The sequence below is a fragment of the Sminthopsis crassicaudata genome, chromosome 1 (genome assembly GCF_048593235.1).
Source record: "Sminthopsis crassicaudata isolate SCR6 chromosome 1, ASM4859323v1, whole genome shotgun sequence".
In the NCBI taxonomy this organism is placed as follows: Eukaryota; Metazoa; Chordata; class Mammalia; order Dasyuromorphia; family Dasyuridae; genus Sminthopsis; species Sminthopsis crassicaudata.
This window is the reverse complement of record NC_133617.1, coordinates 59,329,990-59,356,379: the sequence shown is the minus strand read 5'-3', so window position 1 is coordinate 59,356,379 and position 26,390 is coordinate 59,329,990. Positions and strand designations below refer to the sequence as shown.

The following is a 26,390-nucleotide window of genomic DNA, read 5'->3' as shown; positions in this document are numbered from 1 at the left end:
AAATTTTGGGATATTCCCTTGATTACTAGTAACAATAAAAAGAAAGGTCCAACAAAGGAGACTGAGAAAGAACAGTCAGATAGGACAAAAACCAGGAGAGATCAGTGTCATTTTGAACTAAGTTCAAAAACAGGAGTTAAAATAAAGATAAGAAGGTAAACAATAAGGGATTGAACAAGGATAAATTGCTTACCTTTAAATATGGGGAGATGATACATATTCTTTCTGATCCCTAACATCATCCTAGAGTCCATTTAAAAAAGACCTGAAAGGGGTTCTGTTATGTCCTGATCATTTTAAGGGAAGAATAGAAAAAACAGAGGAAGATGAACATACTTTAGTGGGGGATCAGAGGAAAAGAGGAAGAAGGAAAAGAATGTTAAAGAGAAATTTATCTCACATAATCAGTGTACACAAGTAGACATCCATACAAATGAGGAGGAAAGAGGGAGTGGTTGATGATTGAACTTTACTCTTGTGTGCACTGGCAAAAGAAGGAAGAAAAAAGAGAGGCAGAAAGAGATAGAGAGGAAGACAGGGAGGTACAGAAGTACATTTTACTCTACAAGGGAAAGGAAGAAAAGGGAATAAAGGAGAAGGGTAAGTCATGGGAAATAGTTGGATACAGAAACACTTTTTACTATATAAGGAAAAGGAAGGAGTGGGGAAAAGTGAGGAGGGTAGATTAAGGGAGAAATAATTCTAAACAAAATAAATGATAAGGATTTATCCAAAAAAACCTTTAGGTCTTTTTGAGATAGCAAAGAATGGGAATCTGAGGGGATACCCATAAATTTGGGAATGGATGAAGAAATTATGATCTATAAACATGATAGATGTTGAACTGAAGCATTATCAGTGTAATGACCAAGCAACATTCCAGAAAATTAACGATGCATCATATTACCTGCCTTCTGACAGAGAGCTGAAGGATCTAGGATATTTTTAAAGACATGATCAATGTGGAAATTTGTTTTGATGGACTATTCGTGTTTGTCATAGGTTTTGTTTTCCTTGTGTTCTCAATGGGAGAAAGGGATAGAAGTGAGGAAAGTGAAAAGGCAGAGTTTGATTGATTCCAAGAGACAGACAGATGCATGCATACATATATATGTGTGTACACACACACACACACACACACACACACACACACATATGAAAGAAAACTTGGTAACTCTAATCAACTCAATGACCAATCACAGTTCTTGAAGACTCATTGCCCACTTTTTGACAGAGAAGTAATGGATGCCAAATTCAGATAAAGACAGTTTTTTAGGCATGGCCAATGAGAAATTTTATTTTGCTTGTCTATACATGCTTTTAACAGAGGATTTGTTTTCCCTGCTTTTTCATGGTGGGGGTGGAGTGGAAGAAGAGAAATTAAAGGAAGAAAAGGCTGATCTTTTTTGAAATTTTTTAAACAATTTAAAAAGAGGATTATTGAAGAGGGATCAATCTACAGAAAAATTTGGAATGGAATAGGATCATTCAAGCATATAAAGAGTATGGTTGGCAAGAAGAGTTATCTCTTCTTGTGAGACAGATGTGAAAGAGACAGTTAAGGAAGGCACCTGAGTAATGTGATCTGAGAAGGGAATAAGAGGGTGTTACAGCCTTAATTTTTTCAATAAAATAGGAATCCAAGTATAACAGCAATGCATTGAGAATCAAGGAGTGACCTTTAGGATCCCAGGGCAGTAGTAGCTGAGACAAGACTCATCAAGAAAAGATGCTGTTTTGGGAAATGAAATAGATGGAACCAATGCTAAATTATGAACCTGCACTACCTCAGAGACAGAGGTGTTATAGGAGAGAAAATGGCCACAAGGCATTTGTTTGTTTTTTGTTCTTATTATATCTTCAAAGTAAACACCTTTTTAGAAAAGCTTATCAGTGTCAAATGGTTAAATGGATTGGGGTACTAGTGACCCCCTCTAACAGTAGAGGAAACATGCTTGGGACTTAAGCCAATGAAAGAGAAAAGACACTCCTTTCTTCAGGATTATTTCCTTGAAATTACCCCACAATCTTTACTAAGAAAACCTCAAAATGAAGTTACAGAGAATTGAAAAGTTACTTGTCAGAGATTATACAACCTGTCAGTGGCAAAAGTAGAGTCTGCACCCAGGATTCAGAATCTAGATTCTTGTGGCTTAAATCCAGGTCTTGTTTCACCATGTTAGCCGCACAAGCTGCAGACAGGTCAATAGCCCTGGCACTTCAGACAGATGATGTCCGTGGAAGATTTCATACTCTGCTGCACCCCTGCGGTCTGGCTCGGGGCCCAAACCACCTTTTCCTGCAGCTATGGGTATAAAGTGTGGCCACAGCTACTTCCTGGACCACTGGTCAGAGCAAAAAAAGGACTTTATTTCCTCCTCCATACACACACATGTATCAATTACCCCCATTCCTACCCAGCCCACACAGACTCACAGGAAGATGATGGGGGAGGAAATGTCAAATGCCCATGGCACCAAATCTGGGTGACCTAGTCCCTCCCTACTTGTCAAAGAGTATCAGGAATAGAAAGACATCCACGCAACCAAGTCCTAAGAACCAAGTCAGCCTCTCCTCCCTCACAGACTTTTCCACAATTTGGTTCCTAGGAGTAGAGGATTAGCCCAGGAGGAGAATGTGTGGGCTACAACTCTCACTTGTGCTATGAGTTTTTATGACCAAGTTTTATGAGTTGTATCAAAGGTATCTCTCCCCTTATTTTTTATTGTGAAATACAATACAAAGAGATGATTACAGAATGGCATATTTCAGCTTGATGGGGATGAAAGTAGGAGCATGTTGAAGGGGGACAAATCCTAATAGTTAAAATCATTTGAAGGTAGAATATATGACTTGCCTTATGAGGAAGGGGTTATCAAACAAAGACTTAATAACCATTTTTCTGGAATATTTGAGGGATTCATGGAAATACCGTTTGATACTTTCTCACTCAGATTTTGTCTCAGATCTGGGTTGGAATCCTAATCCTGACACTTCTGTAATGTTTGCCCATGAGCAAGTCAGTTTTCTTATCTGTAAAATGAGAACAATAATAATTGTACATATGTCATTGGATTTTTGTGGGGGAAGAACTCTGGAAACCTTAAATTGTTTAAGAAATGAAAATGTTATTATTATTTATATAACAATAGCCTCTAGAAACAATACAGAAGGGCCCTTAGAAATCATCTATTCTGGCCTTCTCCATTTACAGATGAGGAAACTGAGACCCAGGGAAATTAAATGACCTCCCTACTAGGTAACCTATCCCAGCTACCCTCATTTTCAATCAACTGTCCTTCCTGCCATACCACAACCAATTTCTCCAGGGTGTCTATGTCCACTGCAGATATAGGTATAACATTTGGTGCTATTGAGTCAACTGGGGAAAATGGGAGGGGAATGTGGAGGGTTCAGGGTTTTCTGTGGGTTTCATAATAGTCATGTTTGGGAAATGGAAGGGGAAGAGAGATAATCAATGGCAATTACTTTTTCATGGCATGGCAAAACCAAAGAATCTGGTGGAGGAGGGGGCTAGGGAAGGAACCATCTTGGTCCTACAAACAACACATAAAGAGGGCTACATATCCTTGTATGCAACAGATGACTTTTGAAATGATTTTGGACAAAGAAAACTTTTGCAATTGATTCATAATTTAAAAGCACTTTTGAGAACCTTCTGATGTTTCGAAACCCCTTCTAAAGTCCAAGAGTCATTTGCAAAGAGAAGAATCACATCATCAATCCCAAAGTATCTAAATGTAAGCTTTTTCTAGTATTTATTTTGTAGACCTATCTGTATAAGTTTCCTTAAAAAGGGATCTGCCTGTCAGGCAGACTTAGTATGCAGTTAAAATTTTCAGAGCTAGCTTATTTCATGGAAAATATAACAGAGGCTATGTGATAAAGCAGAAAAATTACTAGATTAGTTAGGTCTGGCACTCCCTTAATTTCCTGTTTGAATTTTGCCAGAACCAGATGATCTTTATGGTTTCTTCCATCTCTAAAGTCCTTTGACTTTTTGATCCATCAACAAGCACTTATTAGTTGCTTGTTAGGGAGGTTGACACTATAGGATACAAAAACAAAACTAAAACATTCAAAGAGCTCACATTCTGGGGCTGTCTTTATATCATTCTTGATCTCAGTTTCCTCATCTATAAAATTAGAGGCTGGACTCTAACATCCTTTCCAGTTCTGCCATTGTGTGTTCTAAATTTCCTCCCAGTTCTGGCATCCTGTGATCTGAGGTGCTTTCCAACTCTGTAATTCTGCATTCTAAAGCTCTTTCCAGCTCACACACTGTATGTTCTAAGTTTTCTTTCTTCTGTCTTGTGATCCTGGTAAGGGCCATCTGCAGCCATACATTATCTCTATGCTTGCTGTTCCACTTACTCTGAATTATAACTAGTCTGTTTATTAATTTTTAGATTTAACAGTACCATTTTGTCCTCATTCACTTCCTGAACCTCAGAAAACCTGCTCCCCAGGCAATCACTCTATGGTTCAGGAAAGAAAACACACCTGTTCTAGGCCCTGCCCATCTGTCGCATACAAACACTAAACTGAAACTCACCATAGTTGAACAAAAACTGGAATACAACAATCAAATAGACAGAGGTTTAATTTCATATATATATATATGCTAGGGCTTCTTGAGGTAAGGTCAGCTTGGGCTTAGGAGGGCTCATACCCTTTAAGTCTTCAACATCAGCCTATTGGCAAACATCTGGACTCTCAGAGCTGGCATCCAGGAAGTTGATCACCCATTTGAAGAAGTGAAAAATCCCAAAAGAAGAAGTTATATTTGTTCAGACAATAGGAAGGTAAGCTTGACTTCCTGACAAAATTCTAGAATGTGTCATTAAAAGGTTGAACTTTTAGAAAGGGAAGCAAGGACCATTAAAAAAAAAAAAAAAAAGCATGGGCTCAGTGAGAGCAAATTATTTCAAACTAAATTTTCTTTTGACAGGATTATTAGATAAGCAAATCAGTGGAATGGTATAGAAATGATATTCCTGGATTTTAGGAAAGAATATCATCAAGTCTCTCTTGATAACCTTATAGACAAAAATATTTCCCTATCTTTCCATCCCTTTTAGAATTTAAGAGAAGAATAATCGTTCTTCATTTTGTTTTTATATAACCTTAGCATCACTGTAGTCTAGGGCATTTAATAAATGATTGTTGAATTGGATTGTAGTGGAAGACAGAAAGATTTAAGATGACCCATAGTAAATTTAAGTGGATTCAGAACTGATTAAATAATCAAATCCAAAGAATATAAGTTAATGGATTGGTAGGGGGGTTGGACTAGATTACCTCTTAGGTGCCTTTTAGTTCTAAATCTATGATACTATGATTAGTCAAAAAAGGAATCTCTATAGAATGTTCCTTGGTTCATGGTAGCATAGTACATAATACTTTGGACTTGGAGTCCTGAACACTTCAGTTCAAATTCTGCATTAGGCACTTAATAGCTATTTAAGCAGGCTGTGTCACTCTACTTCTATCAACTTCAGTTTCCTTATCTGCAACATGGAGATAACAGAACATACCAGAGTTACTGTGAGAGACAAATTAAATGATACACATAAAGCACATAGAGTGATAGATAAATGCTAGCTAGGACCAAATGAGATAATATTTGTAAAATGCTTAGCTCACTATCTGGTACATTGTACATTTTTAATACCTGCTTTTTCCCTTTCCCTCACCTTTCTTCTAGGTATCATTATTATATCTACCTTTAGTCTTCTTCTGCTCAACATTTATATCAATGACGTGGATAAAGGCATAGAGTTATATTTACCAAATTTGAAAATTAAAAAACTTGGAAGGATAGAGATCATGTTAGCTAACAGTCCATTCTTGTCAACACCCAGCAAAAAGGACAAAAATGGAAAATAATTGTTAAAGGGACTTTGGAGAAATTGGAAATATATTCCCAAAGTCACTAAACTGGGAATATCCTTTGATCCAGTGATCAGATACTAGGCCAATAGCCAGAAAAAAATCAAAGAAAGTATCATGTGTACGAAAATATTAATATCGACATTTTTTTCTTATGGCCAAGACTTGTAAATTGAGGAGATATCCATCAATTATGGCATGGCTGAATAAGTTGTGGTATAAATATAATGGAATATCATTGTGTCATAAGAAATGACAAAAAAAATAGATTCAGAGATAGATATCTGGGATTTCTAGGAACTGTTGCTAAGTGAAGTAAACAGAACCAGGAAAAGAATTAAATAAAAATAATAATAATGTAAAGGAAAATCTCCAAGGACTTGAATAAATGAATGAAAAGACATTTCTTAAATTCTTTACTATATGCAAAGCACTGGGAATATAAATAGAAAAGCAAGACTGTTCCTGCTCTCAAAGAATTTATATTCTATTCTAATAAAGTGAGATAACACATATAGGTTTCAGCCACAAATCAAATAGATTCCCTAGTCTTTAGAGTATAGATGGGAATGCATCTTCTTTAATGTTCTATAGATAAAACCGTTTTTATTTCTGATATTCAATTATCTGACATTTTCAAAGACTTAGTGTTTGAGAATTTTTTCCTAGGCTTTAATAGCAGCTGCCAGGGCCTGGACCCAGGGTTCTGGGCTGTTTCCATCCAAATGTGAAAGGAAGCGATGATTTGACCTGCCTGACACATGTTGCTTCCTGTTTCTCCCACAGCCCTACAGCTTCAACTAAATTGAAGCTAAGCCTGCCCAGTGGGTTGAAATTATTCAGCAATTATAATAGGACTGTTTTTCCCCTTCTCCAAAAGGGTTGCTCCCCTACAAGGGGCAATCTGGAAATAGGCTGGTGGTCCTAGGGGTGCTATTATTTCTTGGTCTCTTGGGCTTTTTCTCACCATCAGTGGCAGTGGGTCAGGTAATCAGTGGTTGGTATAGATTGTATTCACAGAGTTTATTCCTCTTATTATTGGTTGTTGGGGGCCAGGTTGGAAGCAGAGGAAGTGGTCTGGAAGTTACAGCCATCCCTGGGACTTTTGGATTCATCTTCATGAATGTGTGAGGGGAGATGGAGGCAGTGACTTACTTGGTACACACTTCTTTCTCATATAGTATCTTGCTTCTACTTGAGAGAAATTGCTTTGGGATTTCTGATATTTACAATAACCAAACAGAAGATTGATGAGGAAGCATGTTTCTTGTCCTTTTGGAGATGACTGATGAACTAGAAGTGCAAAAAGAAGCATAGTTTTAGAGATGATATCGTATGAATCTGTTTTGCTTAACTTTAATCATTTGAATATACTTGTTTCTGTTGTCCACTGTAATCCACACTATACATAGCTGCCAAAATAATTTTCTTTCAGTGTTGATATGAACATGTGACTCCCCAATTCAAGTGGCTTCCTATTGCCCACATTTCACTCCAGTACACTGCTTTTGAATGTCATCATTTCTTCCTTCCCCAGGAAACTCATCATTGGGAAGTCTTTTTATTTTCTTATCCATCACCCACACAGTACAAAGAGTAAACTGAATCAAGTCACAAGAAAAAAATGCTCTAGTATCACTGCTAATTAGAGAAGTGCATTGTTTTAAGGTACCACCTCATACCTATCAGATTGATTGATATGAGAGAAAAAGGAAAATGACAAATGTTGGAAGGTTGTGGAAAAACAGGGACACTAATGCTAGTTGTTGGGTTTTTTTTCTACATGTGTATTTTATTTTTTTACATGTATATTCACTTTCCAAATATACACTTCTTTATGAATCATTTTGGGAGAGAAAAATCAGAACAAAAGGGAAAAACCATGACAAGAAAAAAAAAGTAAACATAACATGTTGATTTACCTTCAATCTCCGTAGTTTTCTTTCTGGATGCAGATGGTGTTTTCCATCCAAAGTTTATAGGGATTGCCTTGGATCACTGAAAAAACAAGTTTTTCTTTTTGTTTGTTTGTTTGTTTTATTAACATTTTATTTTTTTATTTTATAATTATAAAAATTTTGACAGTATATATGCATGAGCAATTGTTTTTATAACATTATCCCTTGTATTCATTTTTCCAAATTTTGCCCTCCTTCCCTCTACTCCCTCCCCTAGATGACAGGCAATCCCATACATTTTACATGTGTTACAGTATAACCTAGATACAATATATGTGTGTAAATCCAATTTTCTTGTTGCACGTTAAGTATTAGATTCCGAAGGTCTAAGTAACCTGGGTAGATAGACAGTAGTGCTAACAATTTACATTCACTTCCCAGTGTTCCTTCTCTGGGTGTAGTTGTTTCTGTCCATCATTGATCAACTGGAAGTGAATTGGATCTTCTTTATGTTGAAGATATCCACTTCCATCAGAATATATCTTCATACAGCATTGAAGTGTACAGCGATCTTCTGGTTCTGTTCATTTCACTCAGCATCAGTTCATGTAAATTTCTCCAAACCTTTCTGAATTCATCCTGCTGGTCATTTCTTACAAAGCAATAATATTCCATAACCTTCATATACCATAATTTACCCAACCATTCTCCAATTGATGGGCATCCATTCATCTTCCAGTTTCTAGCCACTACGAGAAGAGCTGCCACAAACATTTTGGCACATACAGGTCCCTTTCCCTTCTTTAGCATTTCTTTGGGATATAATCCCAATAGCAGCAATGCTGGATCAAGGATATGCACAGTTTGATAACTTTTTGGGCATAATTCCAAATTGCTCTCCAGAATGGCCGGATTCTTTCACAGCTCCACCAACAATGTATCAGTGTCCCAGTTTTCCCACATCCCCTCCAACATTCATCATTATTTGTTCCTGCCATCTTAGCCAATCTGACAGGTGTGTAGTGGTATCTCAGAGTTGTCTTAATTTGCATTTCTCTGATCAGTAGTGATTTGGAACACTCTTTCATATGAGTGGAAATAGTTTCAATTTCATCATCTGAGAATTGTCTGTTCATATCCTTTGACCATTTATCAATTGGAGAATAGTTTGATTTCTTATAAATTAGGGTCAGTTCTCTAGATATTTTGGAGATGAGACCTTTGTCAGAACCTTTAACTGTAAAAATATTTTCCCAATTTGTTACTTCCCTTCTAATCTTGTTTGCATTAGTATTGTTTGTACAGAAACTTTTTAGTTTGATATAATCAAAATCTTCTATTTTGTGATCGATAATGATCTCTAGTTCTCCTCTGGTCATAAATTCCTTCCTCCTCCACAGGTCTGAGAGATAGACTATCCTCTGTTCCTCTAATCTATTTATGATCTCATTCTTTATGCCTAAATCATGGACCCATTTTGATCTTATCTTAGTATGTGGTGTTAAGTGTGGATCCATATCTAATTTCTGCCATACTAATGCATTGTTGATGGAGTTGTGAACTGACCCAAACATTCTGGAAAGCAATTTAGAACTATGCCCAAAGAGATATAAAACTGGACATATCCTTTGACCCAACAATACCATTGTTGGGTCTATATAAAAAAAAAAAAAAAAGGGGGGGGGAGGACTTGTTTGTACAAAAATATTTACAGCAACTCTTTTGAGATGGCAAAAAATTGGAAATTGAGGGAATTCCCATCAATTGGGGCATTGATAAAGAAGTTATGCTACATGATTTTGATGGAATATTATCATGCTATAAAAAAAATTGATAAGAGGGATGATTTCAGAAAAAACTGGGAAGATCTTTGTGAATTGCTGTAAAATAAAGTGAATAGATCAAAAGATCAAACAATATTATAACAGTGATCAACTGTGAAAGATTTAGCTATTCTGATGAAAACAATGATTCAAGGAAATTCCAAAGGCTCCATGATGGAAAATGTTATCTACCTCCACAGAGAGAATTGATAAACTAAATCCAGATTGAAACATATTTCTTTATTTTATTTTTCTGTTTGGTCTGTTGGTTTTCCTTTGCAACATGGCTAATATGGAAATTTTTATTTGAGTCTTCTTGTACAAAATATTAATATAAGAACGTTTACATAATTGCACATGTAGATTGCTTACTCAGGGAGTGAGTGGGAAGAAAAGGGAGGAAAGATAGAATTTGGAACTCAAAATTTGAAATAAAAATGTTAAAGAAAAATTTTAATAAATATTTGTGAACTAAAAAAGAATGTTAATTTTTTTACATTTAATTGGTAAATATTTGACCAAATAAATAAAAATAAATTAGAAAAAACATTTTTTAAAAAAGTGAGCTGAACAGGAAATGAAATAAGAGCATATCTAGGGAATTAAGATATTCAAATCTTCCACCCTTTTAGGGTGGGGAATGTCTGGTATTTGAAGGCTTTCAACTTTTAGTCTTTTATCTTTTATCCACTACAGACCTTCAGTTAACATTTGCATATTTTGCACACATTGGTATGTATTTACTTTATGCTTTCTGCATTTTTATTTATTTTATTATCATTTTCCCTATTAGAATGTAAACTCCTGTGAATATGGATCATTTCACTCTCTGAACAGTCTCCCAATAAGTATTTTAATTGATTTGTTATAAACAAAGACTTTCATTTTTCTTTTCTTTTTTTTTTTGATTGAAGGAGAAAAAAAAAAGAGAGAAAAACTAATAATAATACACAAAAGAGCAAAAAGAAACATAGAAGGGGACACAGACAAGCATGCCCGTGTTGAAACTACCATGATAAATTTAATATAAACTTTATTTTTTAAAATAGGCTTTTAAAAATGAGCTGTGTAATAGAGATCCACAGTGTCATATAGAATTCTCTTTTTCTATTGTATATAAGGAAATATTCATCTTTGTTAATGTTTGTCAAGTCTAGATGAAGTTGATGGTAGTGATGATGATGATGATGATGATGTTTATTCTGGTGGTGATGGTGATGATTATTTTGAAAGAGAAAGGCAGGAAGCAAGATAAAAGGAGAGAAGCAGAGGAAAGAACTGTTGATAAGGAAGAGACTTCACAGAGACTTGGCCAAGATTCCTTGGACTTTTCCAGGGAAACTCCCAGAAAAAGAGCGATCCATGTGTCCCCGGTAAAGGCTCATAGCAGTGGGACAGAGAATTCCTTGCCTACGCCCAAAGCCTTAGGAACATGAGCTGGCCAAAATGAATTGTCAGTGGTGAAGCCTTGGAAGATGACAGGGGAACTCTGGGACCAAGCTACCTGTATGCTAAGGAGGAGTTTCTGAATAACACTAAGTGCTTGGACCAAGCCACTTGGAGGGAAGAGCAAGGATCTCTGGACAGTGCCCAGTTCTTGCATTCAATGTCCTGGAGAGAAATCGTTTATAGGCAATGGTGAGCTCTTGGACTAAAGAGAAAAATTTGAGTCCAAAAAGGAGCTAGAGTCGAGGAGCTACAAAGAGACACTCAGACCTTACCTTCTACTTGCTCTGTGACTGCATATTTGAAAAGGTTCAATTCTTTGGCAAGCCCAAGACTGAACAGATCACATTGACTATGTAATAATATTTAGTATTTTCCCTTTGTAATGAACCCTCAGTCTTAGGTAAATATTATAAATCTAGAGACTATATACTTCTCTGCAAAAAGGGAAGGCTCACTAGAGAAGAAAAGAGGTTGTTTTGATAGTTCATGAACTTGGACGTAAATCCTTTGTTTTGTGTTTCTGTTGAATTAAATCAAGTCTATCCTCTACAGACAACGTTTTGTGGGCCTGAGTGCTTTCATGGGAGTTTTACCTTTTTTGTAGAGGACTAGACAGGAGCTAACTTTTGATGTTCCCAAAGTCAATCTACCAATAAGCATTTATTTAGCATTCCCTTTGTGCCAGGTATTGTCCTTATTGAGAATCCAAGCCAAAGGGTATTTTGTCAGAAGCTGATTTATGGAACCCAGTGCCTTCAGATCTGGACCAATGGCCTGGATCTTTACTATTTATCCATTTGCTTTGTCAAATAGGCAAAATCCTTAATAACCCTTAACACCTTAACAGAATGTGACCTCCGGGACTAAAGGGGATCATGATTCATTTAGCTTTATTTCTCCCATAGAGTCCTGAATCTACTGGGCCTTTCATAAAATGTATATATTGATTGAATATTATGAGCAAAAACCAGTTTGTAATCTTATATTCCCATATGCCTGGGATCAATATTTATATATTCACCAGTGACTCCAAAAGATTCAGGGCTGGAAAGAGCATGTCCTGAAGCAGATGAGGATCCTGGAACTGAGCTAATCAGACTTTAATGTTCATTTCCCTTATAATAGGTGGACTATAGAGAGGTAACACAGAAGACAGAATGCAGAATGCAGATGCACTTGCCTCTGGAGAGATTCAGAACAGTTGTCTGGTACAAGATGGGATCCCCACATGGTACCATGGAGCCATTTCTAGAGAGTGAGTTTACCTCCCCTTGTGTCAGCAGTGTGGGGAAAGTGAAGCTTCCTCTCCATCTTGGCCAGTCAGAGTGGGAAGTAGCTAGAAATTCGGGGTGCCCATAACCCAGATGTTAGAGAGAAAATTTCATGGCATCTGTCCAGGGACAAAGCAATCCATCTCTCAGCCTCAGCAATGGATGATACTGCAAACGTGGAGGAGGGCAGAAGCAGAGGGCCACTTGTTAGCTGTGCTACTCCCAGCTCCATGTTTCTGCTAGCTTGCTATTGGATTTTTCCCTTTCCTTGCATTGAGCAAAGCCCCAGGAAGAATTATTAATAATAATGATAATAGCTGGTATTTCTATAGCACCTTAAGGTCCCCAAAGTACTTAGATTTATAAATAAACACAGAACTTGGAGTCAGGAAGCCCTAAGCTCAAATACTGCCTCTGATACTTATTGAGTGGAAAGCAATTTAAACTCTCTGACTCAATTTCCCCATATGTAAAATGGGAATAATAATAGCACTTATAAGGTTGTTGGGAGTCTCAAATGACTTAACATGTAGAAAGTGTTTTCTACGCCCTAAAATGCCATATAAACACTAGCTCTCATTATTATTTTCATTATTATTTGATCCTTACAACAACCCTATGAGATAAGGTCTGTTATTATCCCCATTCTGCCTATGAGATAATTGAAACACAGAAAAGTTAATTGGCTTGTCAAAGGTTCACAAGGCTAGTAAGTAACTGAAGCAGAATTTAAACTCAAATCATTTTGACCTAATGCTCTATCCATTGTGAAACTTAGCTTTTTAAATCTCCATAAACTGAACTTGCAGAATGGGGATAAGAAATGGTTTTGAACACAGACATTTCAAAATGCTTACCTTTTATATCATGTATATCCATTGTACAAAGAATGGCCCAAATCTGTCCTATCTCATTCCAAAACTTGTACTGAAAAATTATATAATCATAAAGATTTTTAGAACCATACCAGAAGCTGCTATAGAACATTATATATGCACAGCTTCAAAAATAGAAGATCCCCAGATGCAACTGATCCAGCTCCAGCATCCCAGTCTAGTCATTCCCAGCCTAAGGCAATTAGGAGCATTCTTATGATGAGGTCTTCAATGTTAGGTATAATTACCAGAGGAATTGATAAAAATGAGACCCTGAGGCAGGCTGGGAAAAGGTACTGGTAGACATCAGCTTAGTTCTGTAATCCTACCCTTTCTAAAGGTCTTGAGCAGTCTCACCTTGCCATGTCCTGCCAGAAATCCCAGTCATGTCCCTGAGGTTAAATTTTCCCTACAAAATCTACTTATGGGCCATTTCATAGCTGCTGCCTTCCTTTGGGTCAGTCAGCCATTGGCACTCAACCTTGTGCTGTCTTTCTCCGTCCCCTTCTCCCATGTCTCCCCTTTCTCCTCCTTCCCCTTCTCCCCTAACTCCACTCTGCTTCCCAACCCCACTTCTTCTCTTTACAGCTATCTCTTTTAGGGTATTAAGTCCATTTTAGGATTTAGCCTGCCAGCTAAGGGCCTGCCCCAACCTCATGGGGGGCTCCCTTTCCACTGGATAATTGTGAGTTCCACTAAGGAACTTGTCTTTCATAAGCTCTCCCACACTATTTCATATTGATCATTCATGATATCTATTGTATCCCTTTATTTTGTCTGTAATCTCTTCCCTAAATAAATCTATTTTTCGCCAAAGAGAATGGCCATTGTGAATTCTTCACATGACTGAACCCCAACTTTTGGTGTCTACATCACCCACATCATTTAGACTAAAAAACTAACAAACTAATCAACTGCCTCCAAATTAGATTGCTTCTGTGAGGGCATACATTAGGGAAGTTGACGATTGATAGATTCTGATCAAAGAACTTCCTAGAAATTAAAACTTACCAGTAATTCAATAAAGTAGTGAGTCCTCAGTCATTAGAGTTCTTCCAACAGAGGCAGCTTGATCAGATTTTTTTTTTTTTGCAATTCCAATTGCATGGGATTCCAGCACTGGCAGGGGTTGATTCTCTGAAGTCCTTTCTACCTCTATAATTGGAGTGGAGGCAGGAAGGGTGATTTGCAAGAAACCTAAGTTTACAAGATTTTATTTTTTTATTGGGGGGGGTGGAGATGGGGAGGTACAGTCTTTGGTGAAGAATTATTTGGGTGAAGGGGTGGGAGGTGGGCTTTAAATGAATAGATAGAGGTTGATTGAGTCCTGGGATCTGCCCTGATTCATTTCAGGCTTGTATATATTCTAGATCCGCTGAAAGTTTGCTCCAGAAGAAACCTGTAGGATGTTTCCTAGTACGAGTAAGCGAAAGTCATGTGGGCTACACTCTGTCCTACAGGTAAGGAGACAAAACCAAAAGAAACAGATCTCTCACTTCCAGACCTATTGTAGACTATAACAAGTCCACAGTATCTAGCTAAAATCCAAAGACTTGAAATGAAATCCCAGTTTTTTCCTTTATAATCTATGTAATGTTGGCAAAGCCATTTAATTTCTATGGACCTTCGTCTCCCTGTTTGTAAAATGAAGTTTGACTAAATATCTTCTAAGACTCTTCCCAGCTTTTAATTTATGATCTCTGATCCTGCAATATTTTCAATCATGTATTTCATGACTACATTTAAGGTTTTCTTGGCAAAGATACAGGAATGGTTCGCTATTTCTTTCTCCAGCTCATTTTAAGAGGAGGAAACAGGCAGATAGTCTTAAATGATTTGTCCAGGGTCACACAGCAGTAAGAGTCTGAGGCTAGATTTGAACAGTTCTCTATCCACTGCACCACCAAGCTGCCCTTATTAATTCATAATACTAGAAAGGTCTAGTTTGACCTTTTCTCCCAATTAACAGATAGAGGGAGAGGATGGGATGGGGGACAAACTCCTTCTAATTTCTCATATTTGCATATGAGAGAGCCTAACCTGAATTCGTTATAAAATTAAAACTTTAAATAAGTTGTATAAATTTTAGGAGCTGTTTAAGTGAAGAAAGTCTCATGTGGCCCACTTTTTAAATAATGCAGAAATTTTGCCTCTTTTTGAATTTCCTGCACTTAGAACAATGGGTACTTAATAAATGTTTAGTAATTGAGTAATTGAAATTAACTTTCTTCCTTGAGAGTCCATGCTTATAGAGATTATACTCACCTCCAAATACATGCTTCCACAATTTAACAGACATAATATCTCTCATAGGCATCTATCTACCTGTCTTAGTACTTACAAAAGTCTTCTTAAATACAAAGACAGTAAAGCAAAGAAAATAGAAAAGAAAAATCAAGCTTTCCCTCTCAGAGGGAAAATATTTTCCCAATAGGGTCTCAAACAGCACTAGAGGATTTGAAGTTGCCTGGAGGTTATCCCCTTATTTTAAGGATCAAATTGTTGAGGTTGGGAAAGGGTTTGGGGTCCCAGACCAGTGTTGCAAGATGTCTCAAAAGAATTTGCAGGCTTGAACCCATCTCCTTAGCCAAAGAGCAAAGCTTTATTGCAATAGTAACCCACCACTATGCTTCCCTAGAAGGTATATCATATCAAAATAACATCATATGACTAAAATGCTTAATATAGTACATGGTAAGCATTTAATAAATATTTGTTCCCTTTTCCCCTTCAAGTGAGAAACCAAGTTGTCCTGAATGAAAATTCTTTTGAGTTCTTGCAGAATAAAGGACATAGGGAATTTTTCCAGGGAATTTTTCAATATACAAGGAATTCTAACTAAAGATCTGAATAACATTTTCAATGAATGAACAAAGATTTAAACAATTACTACATGCCAAGCTCTGTGCTAAGTAATACAAATACAAAAACAATCCCTGCCCTCAAGTAACTTATATTCTTTATTTTTTTTTTTGGTGGGGGCTTTTTAACTTAATTTTATTTTTTTTCCAGCTACTTTCTCTCTTTCCCACTTCCCTCTCCCATTAAAAAATTTAAAAAAAACAAAGTCTTTATAATAATTATGGATAGTCAAACAAAACAAATCCACATATTGGTCATGTCCAAAAAAATATTTCCTCCCTCCCCCCCTCAATTCTGCACCCTAGGTCTCTTCCAAGAGGTAGGTAAGCTTATAGACTAACGATGGAGTGACAATATTTATAAGAGACTGGTAGTGGCAGGGGAAATGGGGAAGAGATAGTTTGGTTTATAAAGTTATTCAGATAACTAGTAGAGTCATTGTTCTGTCCTATCAATTGTGTCCAACTCCCTGTGATCCCATCTGGAGTTTTCTTGGCAGAGATACTGTAGTAGTTTGCTATTTCCTTCTCCTGGGATCTGCTTTGGTAAATAGATAAGAACACATATTTCAAACCTTAATTATTTATATACAAGTACTTGACAGTCTTGTTTTCCCTGGAGTTTATGCTAACAATTGTTTCAAAAAAAGCCATTCTCCACAGGAATGACACGTAGGCCCAGCTTTGGAGGAATTATTATTATCAAATAATAGCTTTTTATTTTTAAAAATACATGCAAAGATAGTTTTCAATATTTATCCTTGCAAAAGTTGTGTTTTAAATGTTTTTCCCTCCCTCCTTCTCTCCCCCTCCCATAGACAGTAATTAATCCAATATAGGTTAAACATGTGCAATTCTTCTATTTATATTTCCACAATTATCATGCTGCACAAGAAAAATCAAATCAAAAAGGGGAAAAAATGAAAAAAGAAAAAAACAATCAAGCAAACAACAATAAAAAAGATGAAAATACGATATTGTAATTCACATTCAGTCCCCATAGTCCTCTCTCTGGATGCAGATGACTCTCTCCATCACAAGTCTATTGGAATTAACCTGAATCACTCATTATTGAAAAGAGCTACATCTGTCTTGTTGCTGTGTACAATGTCCTTTTGGCTCTACTCACTCCACTTAACATCAGTTCATATAAATCTCTCTGGAGGAATATTAACAAATAGAAATGGATATTGATTCAGAGAGCTGTCATGAATTGTAATTAATTAACAAAACAGCCTTTTTCATTAGGAAATCTACCTTCCCAGTCCTTTCTTCTTCCTTCCCCACTTTTCCCTTAATCCTCTCCTTCCTTTCTTTATCTTTTTTCTCTTCCTCCACATAAAATGATACCTGGCCCTTGGTCAAGAACTGAGGCATGATAACTTTGAAACATTCCCTTAGAGAAAGAGGACCAATCCTCTCTCAATCCTCAGATTGGGATTTTGGAGAGTCTAGTTTCCATTCTTATCCCCAATCCTGAGCTTTAAGAATTCCTCCCCCAAAATTATTCCCCCCCAGTACAAATTTGATTTGATTTGTGGTCTCTTCCCTTCAGAGCCAGGGATTGCTACCGCCACTTCATGATCAAGTGTTTGCCTGATGGCAACTTGGTGATCCCTGGAGAAATGGAAGTCCACCCAACATTAGTGGAACTAGTGAGTTTCTACCAGGAAACTCCCCTCCATCCTTACAAAGAACTGCTAACTCAGCCATGTAGCCAGGTGAGAGGGGTAGGGCTTTGGGTGGGAGGGTCTTTGCAGGGAGCCTCTGCCACCATATGGACAGATAGATGGAGCCGGCTGAGGTCAACCTTTCCCAGAAACCAGAAGGGTGAGAAATAGCCTACAAATAGAGTGAAATAGCTAGTAGAATTGCTCCTTTTCCTGGCAAGATATCTGAAGATCCCAAGAGGAAGAATTCCCTATAGGTCTAGCCATGTGTTCCAATTCTGTTGGTCATTTCTAAACATATGTAGAAGAAGCAACCAGCTTCTAATAAATACATAAGCAACATATTTACTTATATTTATTCACTTTGCATTTGCATTCATATTGCATTACACTTTGCATATTCACTTTGTTTTTATATGCACTTGTCTCCCTCATTAGAATAAGAATTCTGCTTCATTCTTTATATTAGAATCCCAAGTGCCTGATATATAATAGATTTTATACATATACATATATGGGTGTGTATATATGAAAATTTTTTTTTATATTTTCCAATTATATGCAATAACTATATGCAATTTTTCTCCCTGAGGCAATTGGGGTTAAGTGACTTACCCAGGGTCACACAGCCAGGAAGTGTGAGTGTCTGAGACCAGATTTGAACTCGGGTCCTCCTGACTTCAAGGCTGATGCTCTTATCCACTGCTCCACTTAGCTGCCCTACAATATGCAATTTAAAAAAAAACTTTGAATTCCAAATTTTCTTCATTCCTTGCTTTCTTTCTTCCTTAAGAAGACAAGCAATTTGATATAGATTATACATGTTCATTCATGCAAAATATATTTCTATATTGACCAAGATATGAAAGAAAATACCCCCCCGCACACAGACACAGACACAGACACACACACACACACACACACACACACACACACACACACACACAGAAAAGAAAAAGAAAAAAAAATTTAAGTATGCTTCAATCTACATTTAGATCTCAGCAGTTCATCCTTTGGAGACAGATGGCACTTTTCAACTTAAGTCCTTTGAAATTGTCTTGGATCATTTCTTGCTGAGAATAGCTAAGTCATTCATAGTTGATCTTTGTACGCTATTTTGGAAGAAGGTATTATTTAATATTTTCCCCAGTTACATTAAAATCATTTGTTATTTGTTTTTAAGATTTTTGAGATATAAGTTCTCTCCCTTATCCCCATTCACAATTAAGAAACCCCATATGAAGTTAGGTAAAACATTTCCATAAAAGTCAAGTTGTGAAAGAAAACATTGATCTTTTACCCTAAGGAAAATAAAAACCCTCAAGAAAAATTAAATTAAAACAAGAGAGATAGATTGAGAAATAGAGAATGCTTTGATCTGTTTTCAATTGCTTCTCTGGCTATAAATAGGATTTTTCATCCTAAGTCCTTCAGAGTAGTTGTGGATAATTGTACTACTGATAATAACAAAGTAATTTATAGTTCATTATCCCAAAACATTGCTTTTATTTTGTATACAGTATGTTTCACTTTGTTCATGGAGGACTTCCAGGTTCCTTTTTTTCCCTAAGAGCCTCCTGCTCATCATTTCCCAGAGAACAATAATATTCCATCACAGAAACTTACCTCCAAATTTCTTTTACAATTACTGCTTATAATTGTATTCCCCCTATTTATTCTCTCTTCTTTCATCCTGTCCCTCCTCAAAAATGTTTTGCTATTGACCACTCCATCCGCAATATGCCCTCTCTTTTATCAACCACCCCACTCCTGCCCATATCCCGTTCCTCTTCTATTTTCCTAAAGGGTAAGATAGATTTATATACCCCTACTGAGTATGTATGCTATTTTTCATTTGAGCTAATTCTGATAAGAGTAAGGTTTACTCACTCCTCCTTTTCTCCTCCTCTTCCTCTTCATTGTAAAAGCTTTTTCTTGCCTCTTTTTTTATGGCAGATAATTTGCACCATTCTACATCTCCATTTCCCTTTCTCCCAGTACATTCCTCTCTCACCCCCTTAATTTCATCACTAAAAAAGATATTATTTCTTAATATCCAATTCATACATGTGCCTCTGTCTATATATATTCCTAACTACCATAATAATGAAAACATTCTATTGAGTTAAAAGTATCATCCTCCCATGTAGGAATGTAAACAGGCAAACTTTATTAAGTCCCTAATGTTATCACTTTCCTGATGACCTCTTTATGCTTCTCCAGAGTCCTGTATTTGAAAATCAGATTTTCTATTCAGTTCTGTTCTTTTCATTATGAATGCTTGAAAATCTTCTGTTTCCTTGAACGACCATCTTTTCCTCTGAAGGAATATACTCACTTTTGCTGTGTAGGTGATTGTCGGTTGCAATTCTAGTTCCATTGTTCTCTGGAATATCATATTCCAAGCCCTTCAGTCCTTTAATGTAGAAATTGCTAGATTTTCACTCCAACATGTTAAAGATTTAATAGCCATTCTCCTTTTTCTATCTAAAATCATAATCATAATTTACACAAAAGAATGATAAATAATATATACTTAAGCCTTTCCTTCTAATTGGTCTCTCCACCTCACCTCTCTCCCCACTAATCCATCCTTCAACCCCTACCAAGGTGACTTTCCCAAAGTATAGAACTGACCATGTCATGCCTAGGAAATAATATAAGGTATTGTATCATTTCAATCATGTTTGACTCTTCATGACCCCATCTGGAGTTTTCTTAGCAAAACTATTAGAATGGTTTGCCATTTCTTTTCTCCAGCTCATTTTTTCTTTTTTACAGGTGAAGAAACTGAGGCAAATAAGGTTACAGGTTTACAGCTTTAGGATTACACAGCTAATAAATGTCTTAGACCAGACTTGAACTCAGCTCTTCTGACTCCAGGTTCAGTGCTCCATCCACTGTACCATCTAGCAACTCTATAATATAAAATGCTCTGGCATTTAAATCCCTCAAAAACTGGCTTTTTTCCAACTTTCCAGTCTTCGTATACTCTTCTCCTCCCCATTTACTCTATCACCTAGTGACACTGGCCTTCTTGTTGAGGCTCAAACACAACAGTTATTTTCCCAACTCAGTGTTTTTGTCTGAAATGCACATCCTCCTCCCCTCAGCATCCTTCAAAATTCAGTTGAAATTCCCCCTTCTTCTAGATCCCTCCCACACCTCCTAGTCCTTCCCCTCTGAGATTACTTTGCACCTACTCCGCATCCATCTTTATTTTTGTTTCTTCCATTGGAATACGAGATCCTCAAGAACAGAGGCTATTTTTGTCCTTTTTTTTTGGGGGGGGAGTATCCCTGGTACTAGCACCTGGTATACAATAAGAACTTAATAAATGCTTATTAATGAGCTGAGATCTTAAGATTCTATTATCTGGGTTCACTTGACTTTAAGACTCAGAGTAGAACAATTCTATGACTTTGGATTCTAAGATGCTGCAGTTCTATATTCCAGAGTCATTAATTATTCCTGCTTTAGTTGCCTTACATACAAAACTCCTTTAGATTTGTGCCATAAGTTCTGTTCTAGGTTCCTGCCTTCTCTGCTAACTTTCATTGTGGACTTCAGGAAGACCTGAATTTGAATTCTGCCTCAGATATTTATTGGCTGTGTGAATCACTGAGTAAATCACTTTACCTCCCCAGGGCTCAGTTTCTTCATCTGTAAAAAACAGGTAATAAGTTTTTCAATATCGTAGAGGATCAAATAAGATGATCTACATAAAGTGTTTTGGAAACCTCAAAATGCTATATAAATGCTAACAATTATTATTTATTTGGTCCCCATTAATATGCTTGCTTGGTAGACATTGCAGGCCAAGAACATATTTTCGTTTTGGGTTTTTTTTTTTTTTTGCATTACTATTTCCAATGCCTTTGGGGCTCTCCAATGCAGTATCTGGGGCATAATAATCCATCAATAGAGATTCAATAATCATTTGGCCTTTATTTAGCACCTGCTATATGCCAAGTACTCTGCTAATCACTGTGAAACAAACACAAAACAGAAATTGTCCCTACTTTCAAGGGCCTTACATCTCTCACACAGTAGGCACTTGATAAAGACTTGTTGAATTAATGGAAAGAAATGACTATTTTTTCTTCTTTTCAGGAGAATGAAAATGAAGAAAATTATGAAGAGATCTCCCCTTACTCCAATGTGGTAGTGAACAGTAAAATCAGATCGGTGGACAGCTCATCTGCTCAGATGTCCAAGCAGATCTCATTTTCTTCTGTAAGCCATCTTTCCCTATGTGAATGTGATCTAAATGATAAAAGTTAGGAAGTCGTAATCAGTGACCCAACATCAACCTCGAGGAGGTCCGTAATGAATGAAAAAAATCACAGGATCTTAGATCTGGAAGGACTTTTAGAGGCTATCTCATCTGACCTGACAAGCAATCTTCCCTACAAGACCTGCAACAAGGTCATCCAACCTCTCTTCAAACATCCCTAGGAAAGAAAGACCCATTACTTCAGGAGTTATCCCATTCCTCCTTTGAATAATGTTCATTGTTATGAAGCTCTTCCTCATATCCAAGCTAAATCTGCCTCTGAAATTCTCACCTTCTGTTCTTGGTTTCTACTTCCATCATCTGTCTTTGGCCTTGTTCCAGTTGAGAGAATAGTAGAGGTAGAAAATATAGGTTCAAATAGTCTCTCTGTCACGTACCACTTTGGGGGTGTCACTTGATCTCTTTAGACCTCAGTTTTCTCATCTGCAGCATATAAGTATTAGGATAGATGTTCTCTGAAGTTTCTACCAATTCTTATCTATAGTCCTATGAACATTTTTATCAAAGATTTGGAGGAAGGTGTAGGTGACATATTTGGCCAATTTGCAGAAGATAAAAAATTGGAAGAGATCCCTAATACATTGGATGGCAGTATCAAAAGCCAAGAAATAATAACAGTAGGTATCATTAATATAGCACTTTGAGGTTTTATGAAATTCTATAAAAACATTTGGGCAGCTAGATAAATGGTACAATAGATAAAGTGCAGGCTTGGAGTCAGGAAAATCTCAGCCTCAGATACTTCCTAGTGAGTGAGCCTGGGTAAGTCATTTAATTTTGTCTGCCTCTGTTTCCTCTTCTGTAAAATGCATAGAGAAGGAAATAACAAATCACTCCAGTATCTTTGTTGAGAAAACTCCAAATGGTCACAGAGTCAGACATGACTGAAAACAAAAACAAATGTTATCTCATTTGATCCTCACAACAACCTTGAAAGCTGTTACTATCCTCTTGGTTTCAGTTGAGAAGATTGAGGTAAAGAGAAATTAAAGGACATATCCAGCATCACAAGCTTACTAAGTACCTGAGGTAGGATTCAAACTCAGTTCTTTCAGAAAGGACGATATTTGATCTATTATGTCACCTGAAACACTCCGTGGTTACTTCAAGAACACATCACAATATATATGGAACATTTTGTATTTAGCACTCAATATCTCAATTTCTTAGAATTGACTCAATATCTTAATTCCCTATAATTACTTGATTTATAACAAAATAAAATGAAAGAAAATCACAAAATGGAAAGAACCAAACAAAATGGAATTAGTTTTGGATTTCATATTAGATAGATGTGTTGTTGTTCAATCAGTTCAAATTTTTTGTGACTCCATTTGGGGTTTTCTTAGCAAAGATACTGGTGTGGTTTGTCATTTCCTTCTCCAGCTCATTATCCCATCCACAATTAAGGAACCACATATTAAGAATAATGTTTTAAATGAAGGAAATCAATTCTATTAAAATATATTTACCAACAGAAAAGTTGTGGGTTTTTTTTTTTTAAGAAACTTAAGGTTCCCAGGTAAAGAACCCATTCTAAATGACTTGCCCAAGATCACATAGCTAGTAAAAGTCAGGTGCAGGGAAGAAGGTTGAGGAACAAATTTATGGTCACTTTGCCTGGACTCTTAATAATCTTTTGGTTAAGATCAAGTTCCCTCTCTGCCTTGGCCTTTCTGTATAAGAATACCAGTGTCTATTCTTGCTCTTGCTTTATAAAAACTCACTTTCCACTTTTCATGCCCTTCTTGCCAATTCAGTGCTTTGGTTTAAATCTTCAAGTCTTTAAGGGAACCTTTATTAAATTGTATTACTTAGCTACTAGATTTCTTTAAAATATCATTAGAATTGCTAGGTGGTAAAATGGCCAGAATACTGGCCATGAAATCGAGAGGATCTGAGTTCATATCCAGCCTCAGATACTAACTGTGTGACCCTGAGCAAGTCACTTAACTTTGCCTCCAAAAAAATAAAATATCATTTCATAGGGAATTCTTTTGTCAGACTGAACAATGGAATTTTTATATCTAAAAAAAAACAGAACATAGACCATAGAATGTCAGAATTGGAAGAAATCTTAGAACCTAACACTTAGAATGTCAAACCCTTGAGGAAGCATTAGAGAAAATTTAGTCTAAACCCCACCTTTTACAGTTGAAGAAAAAGTCCCAGAGAATGGAAAATTACTTCCACAAGATCACAAAGCTAATTAGTGGGGGAAATGGCTCTAGAACTTGGGTTTCCTGATTTCTAGCTCTGTGTATTTTTTTTTAGAAAAGGTCCAGAGGGCTACCCTAATGAAGAATATTGGGCTTACCCTTCCCTGTGTCAGGGAGGATGTTTAAAAGGGGAGGGAGGAGTGGAAAGGTACAAAGACCAGCTTTCCAATATTTCCAAGGTCTAAGTCAGAATGATGTAGCCACTCACACTGAGCTCTGTTTACAGATATCTCTGAAATCATCTCGGAAAAAATTGGCAAAGATGTTCAAGGCTAACAGATCACATGTGTCATCCCAGCCAGGGATCAAACCTGAAAAGCCACACCCAGCCCCAGGCCATACCCAGAGGTCTGAGAAGGCCTTGGTGAATGATGCCCCACAAGAAATCTGGAATAATTTTAAGAAAATGCCCCAGAATGAGAAGAAGAAAGTAGAGCAAGTAAAAAACCATATTTCTGAAAATAATTTCTTCCTCCCTTCTTCAGCAGTACCTGGGAGCCCTATAAAGAACCAACCCAGAGGGGCCCCAGGCTTAGTGGAAGATGAATCTGCCACCCAGGTAGACTATTCAGCACAGAACCTTCCTAGTGATATCAATATATATACCTAAAAATCTACATCTACATGTGTCAATGACCTTCATTTCCAAAATACACCCACCTCTCCCCTCAAGCCTCAAGAATGGTTGGGACATCAGCTACCCCCATTTCAACTTCTAAGGAAACCATCTTTCCTGGCCTTAGAAGGGGATAGTAATCTCTGGAACTACATGCTGTATTTTCCAGAGGAATACTATTATCAGGCATAACCAATTCCCAGGCTATCCTGTTTGTATAGAGTGATTGTAAGGAAGATATTCTTTACCAACCTCCATGGCCTTTTCTCCAATCTCTGTGCATCTCCTAATAACCTTGATTAACATTATGCTTAGACAGGTCTGGAACCTGGTCCACCAGGTATTTCACCTGGCTCCCCTGAGATCTCTGGGACTTCCCCTCCACCTTGATCCCTCCCTCTGAGTTCCTGCTTTTATTTCCTTGGTTTCCCTGAGATACCCTCAAGATTATATTTCCACTATAAAAGATCTGCTTATGATAAAGATCTTTGCTAAGTCCTTTTCAGGACTAAGTCCACTATAAGATACTCTCTCTCTCTCTTCTTCCTCATAGTGTCTTCCCTCTAATGTCATCTTTCTCCTTACTCTAGCTAACCCCAGTTAGTCTGCTAAACTCTGTGGATCTAACCTGCCAGTCAATGACATACCCAGGCTTTATGGCATATTCCTTTAATGGATTCTCCCAAATTCCCTTCCTTAGTAATCCTATTCTCTCCCAATTATATGTCATATTTGCCACTCCTGGTTCTGATTTTACTTCTTTTTTTTTCTGTAACCTCTTACCCTAAATAAACCTACCTTTTGCCAAAGAGAATGACCATTGTGAATTTGTCACATTTATTTCAAACTATGAACTGCTACCCTGACCCCATCACCCTCCCCTACCACCCTTTGCTCCAGGATACTGAGGGCCCTGAGAAACTGGGGATGACTCACAAGGATAGGTGCGCTGTACTCCAGGTGTTCAATTCTGGGCATCCCATTGTAAGAGACATTAACAAGCTCAAGAGAATCCGAAGGGAAATAATTAGTTGATAAAGAAACCAGAAATCTATCCATACAAGTTGAAGGACTAAATAAAGAATTTTATCCCGGAAAAGAAACTTTACTGGGGATATCAAATTTTTGTCTTTACATATTGAAAAGACCATTATAGCAAAAAGGTAAGAAATCATTTGCTTGGCCCCAAAGAGCAGAACTTTGACTAGTGGCAGAAAAGAACAGAAGGGCAGATTTGGTTTCCTTATAAAAAAAGACCTGATTTTAAGAACAAAAGTTGACACAGCCTCAGTATATGACCTTGAGCAACTCACAGCCTCTAAGCACTAAAACCATCAGTGGCAGAAAAGGTGCAAGCCTGCATGAGTAGCCAGAATTTCCTCACCAATATCAATGAGATTGCAGGTTCTGTCTTTATCTGCATAAAAGAAGACATTTCTCACAATGGAATAAGCTATTTTGGGTGGGTAGGGATCACAGACAGTGTTCAAAGAGAGCT

The 26,390-nt window shown here is 37.0% G+C and overlaps 1 protein-coding gene across 1 annotated transcript; it reads left to right on the top strand.

Moving 5' to 3' along the window:
• The first annotated feature begins 508 nt into the window (after window positions 1-508).
• Window positions 509-25,703, top strand: HSH2D (hematopoietic SH2 domain containing). Its single transcript, XM_074306191.1, has 6 exons — window positions 509-600; window positions 12,209-12,338; window positions 14,600-14,689; window positions 17,646-17,811; window positions 21,874-21,996; window positions 24,503-25,703. The coding sequence occupies exons 2-6, from the start codon at window positions 12,241-12,243 to the stop codon at window positions 24,884-24,886; spliced, it is 861 nt and encodes a 286-aa protein (XP_074162292.1). The 5' UTR covers window positions 509-600; window positions 12,209-12,240; the 3' UTR covers window positions 24,887-25,703.
• Window positions 25,704-26,390: the final 687 nt, after the last annotated feature.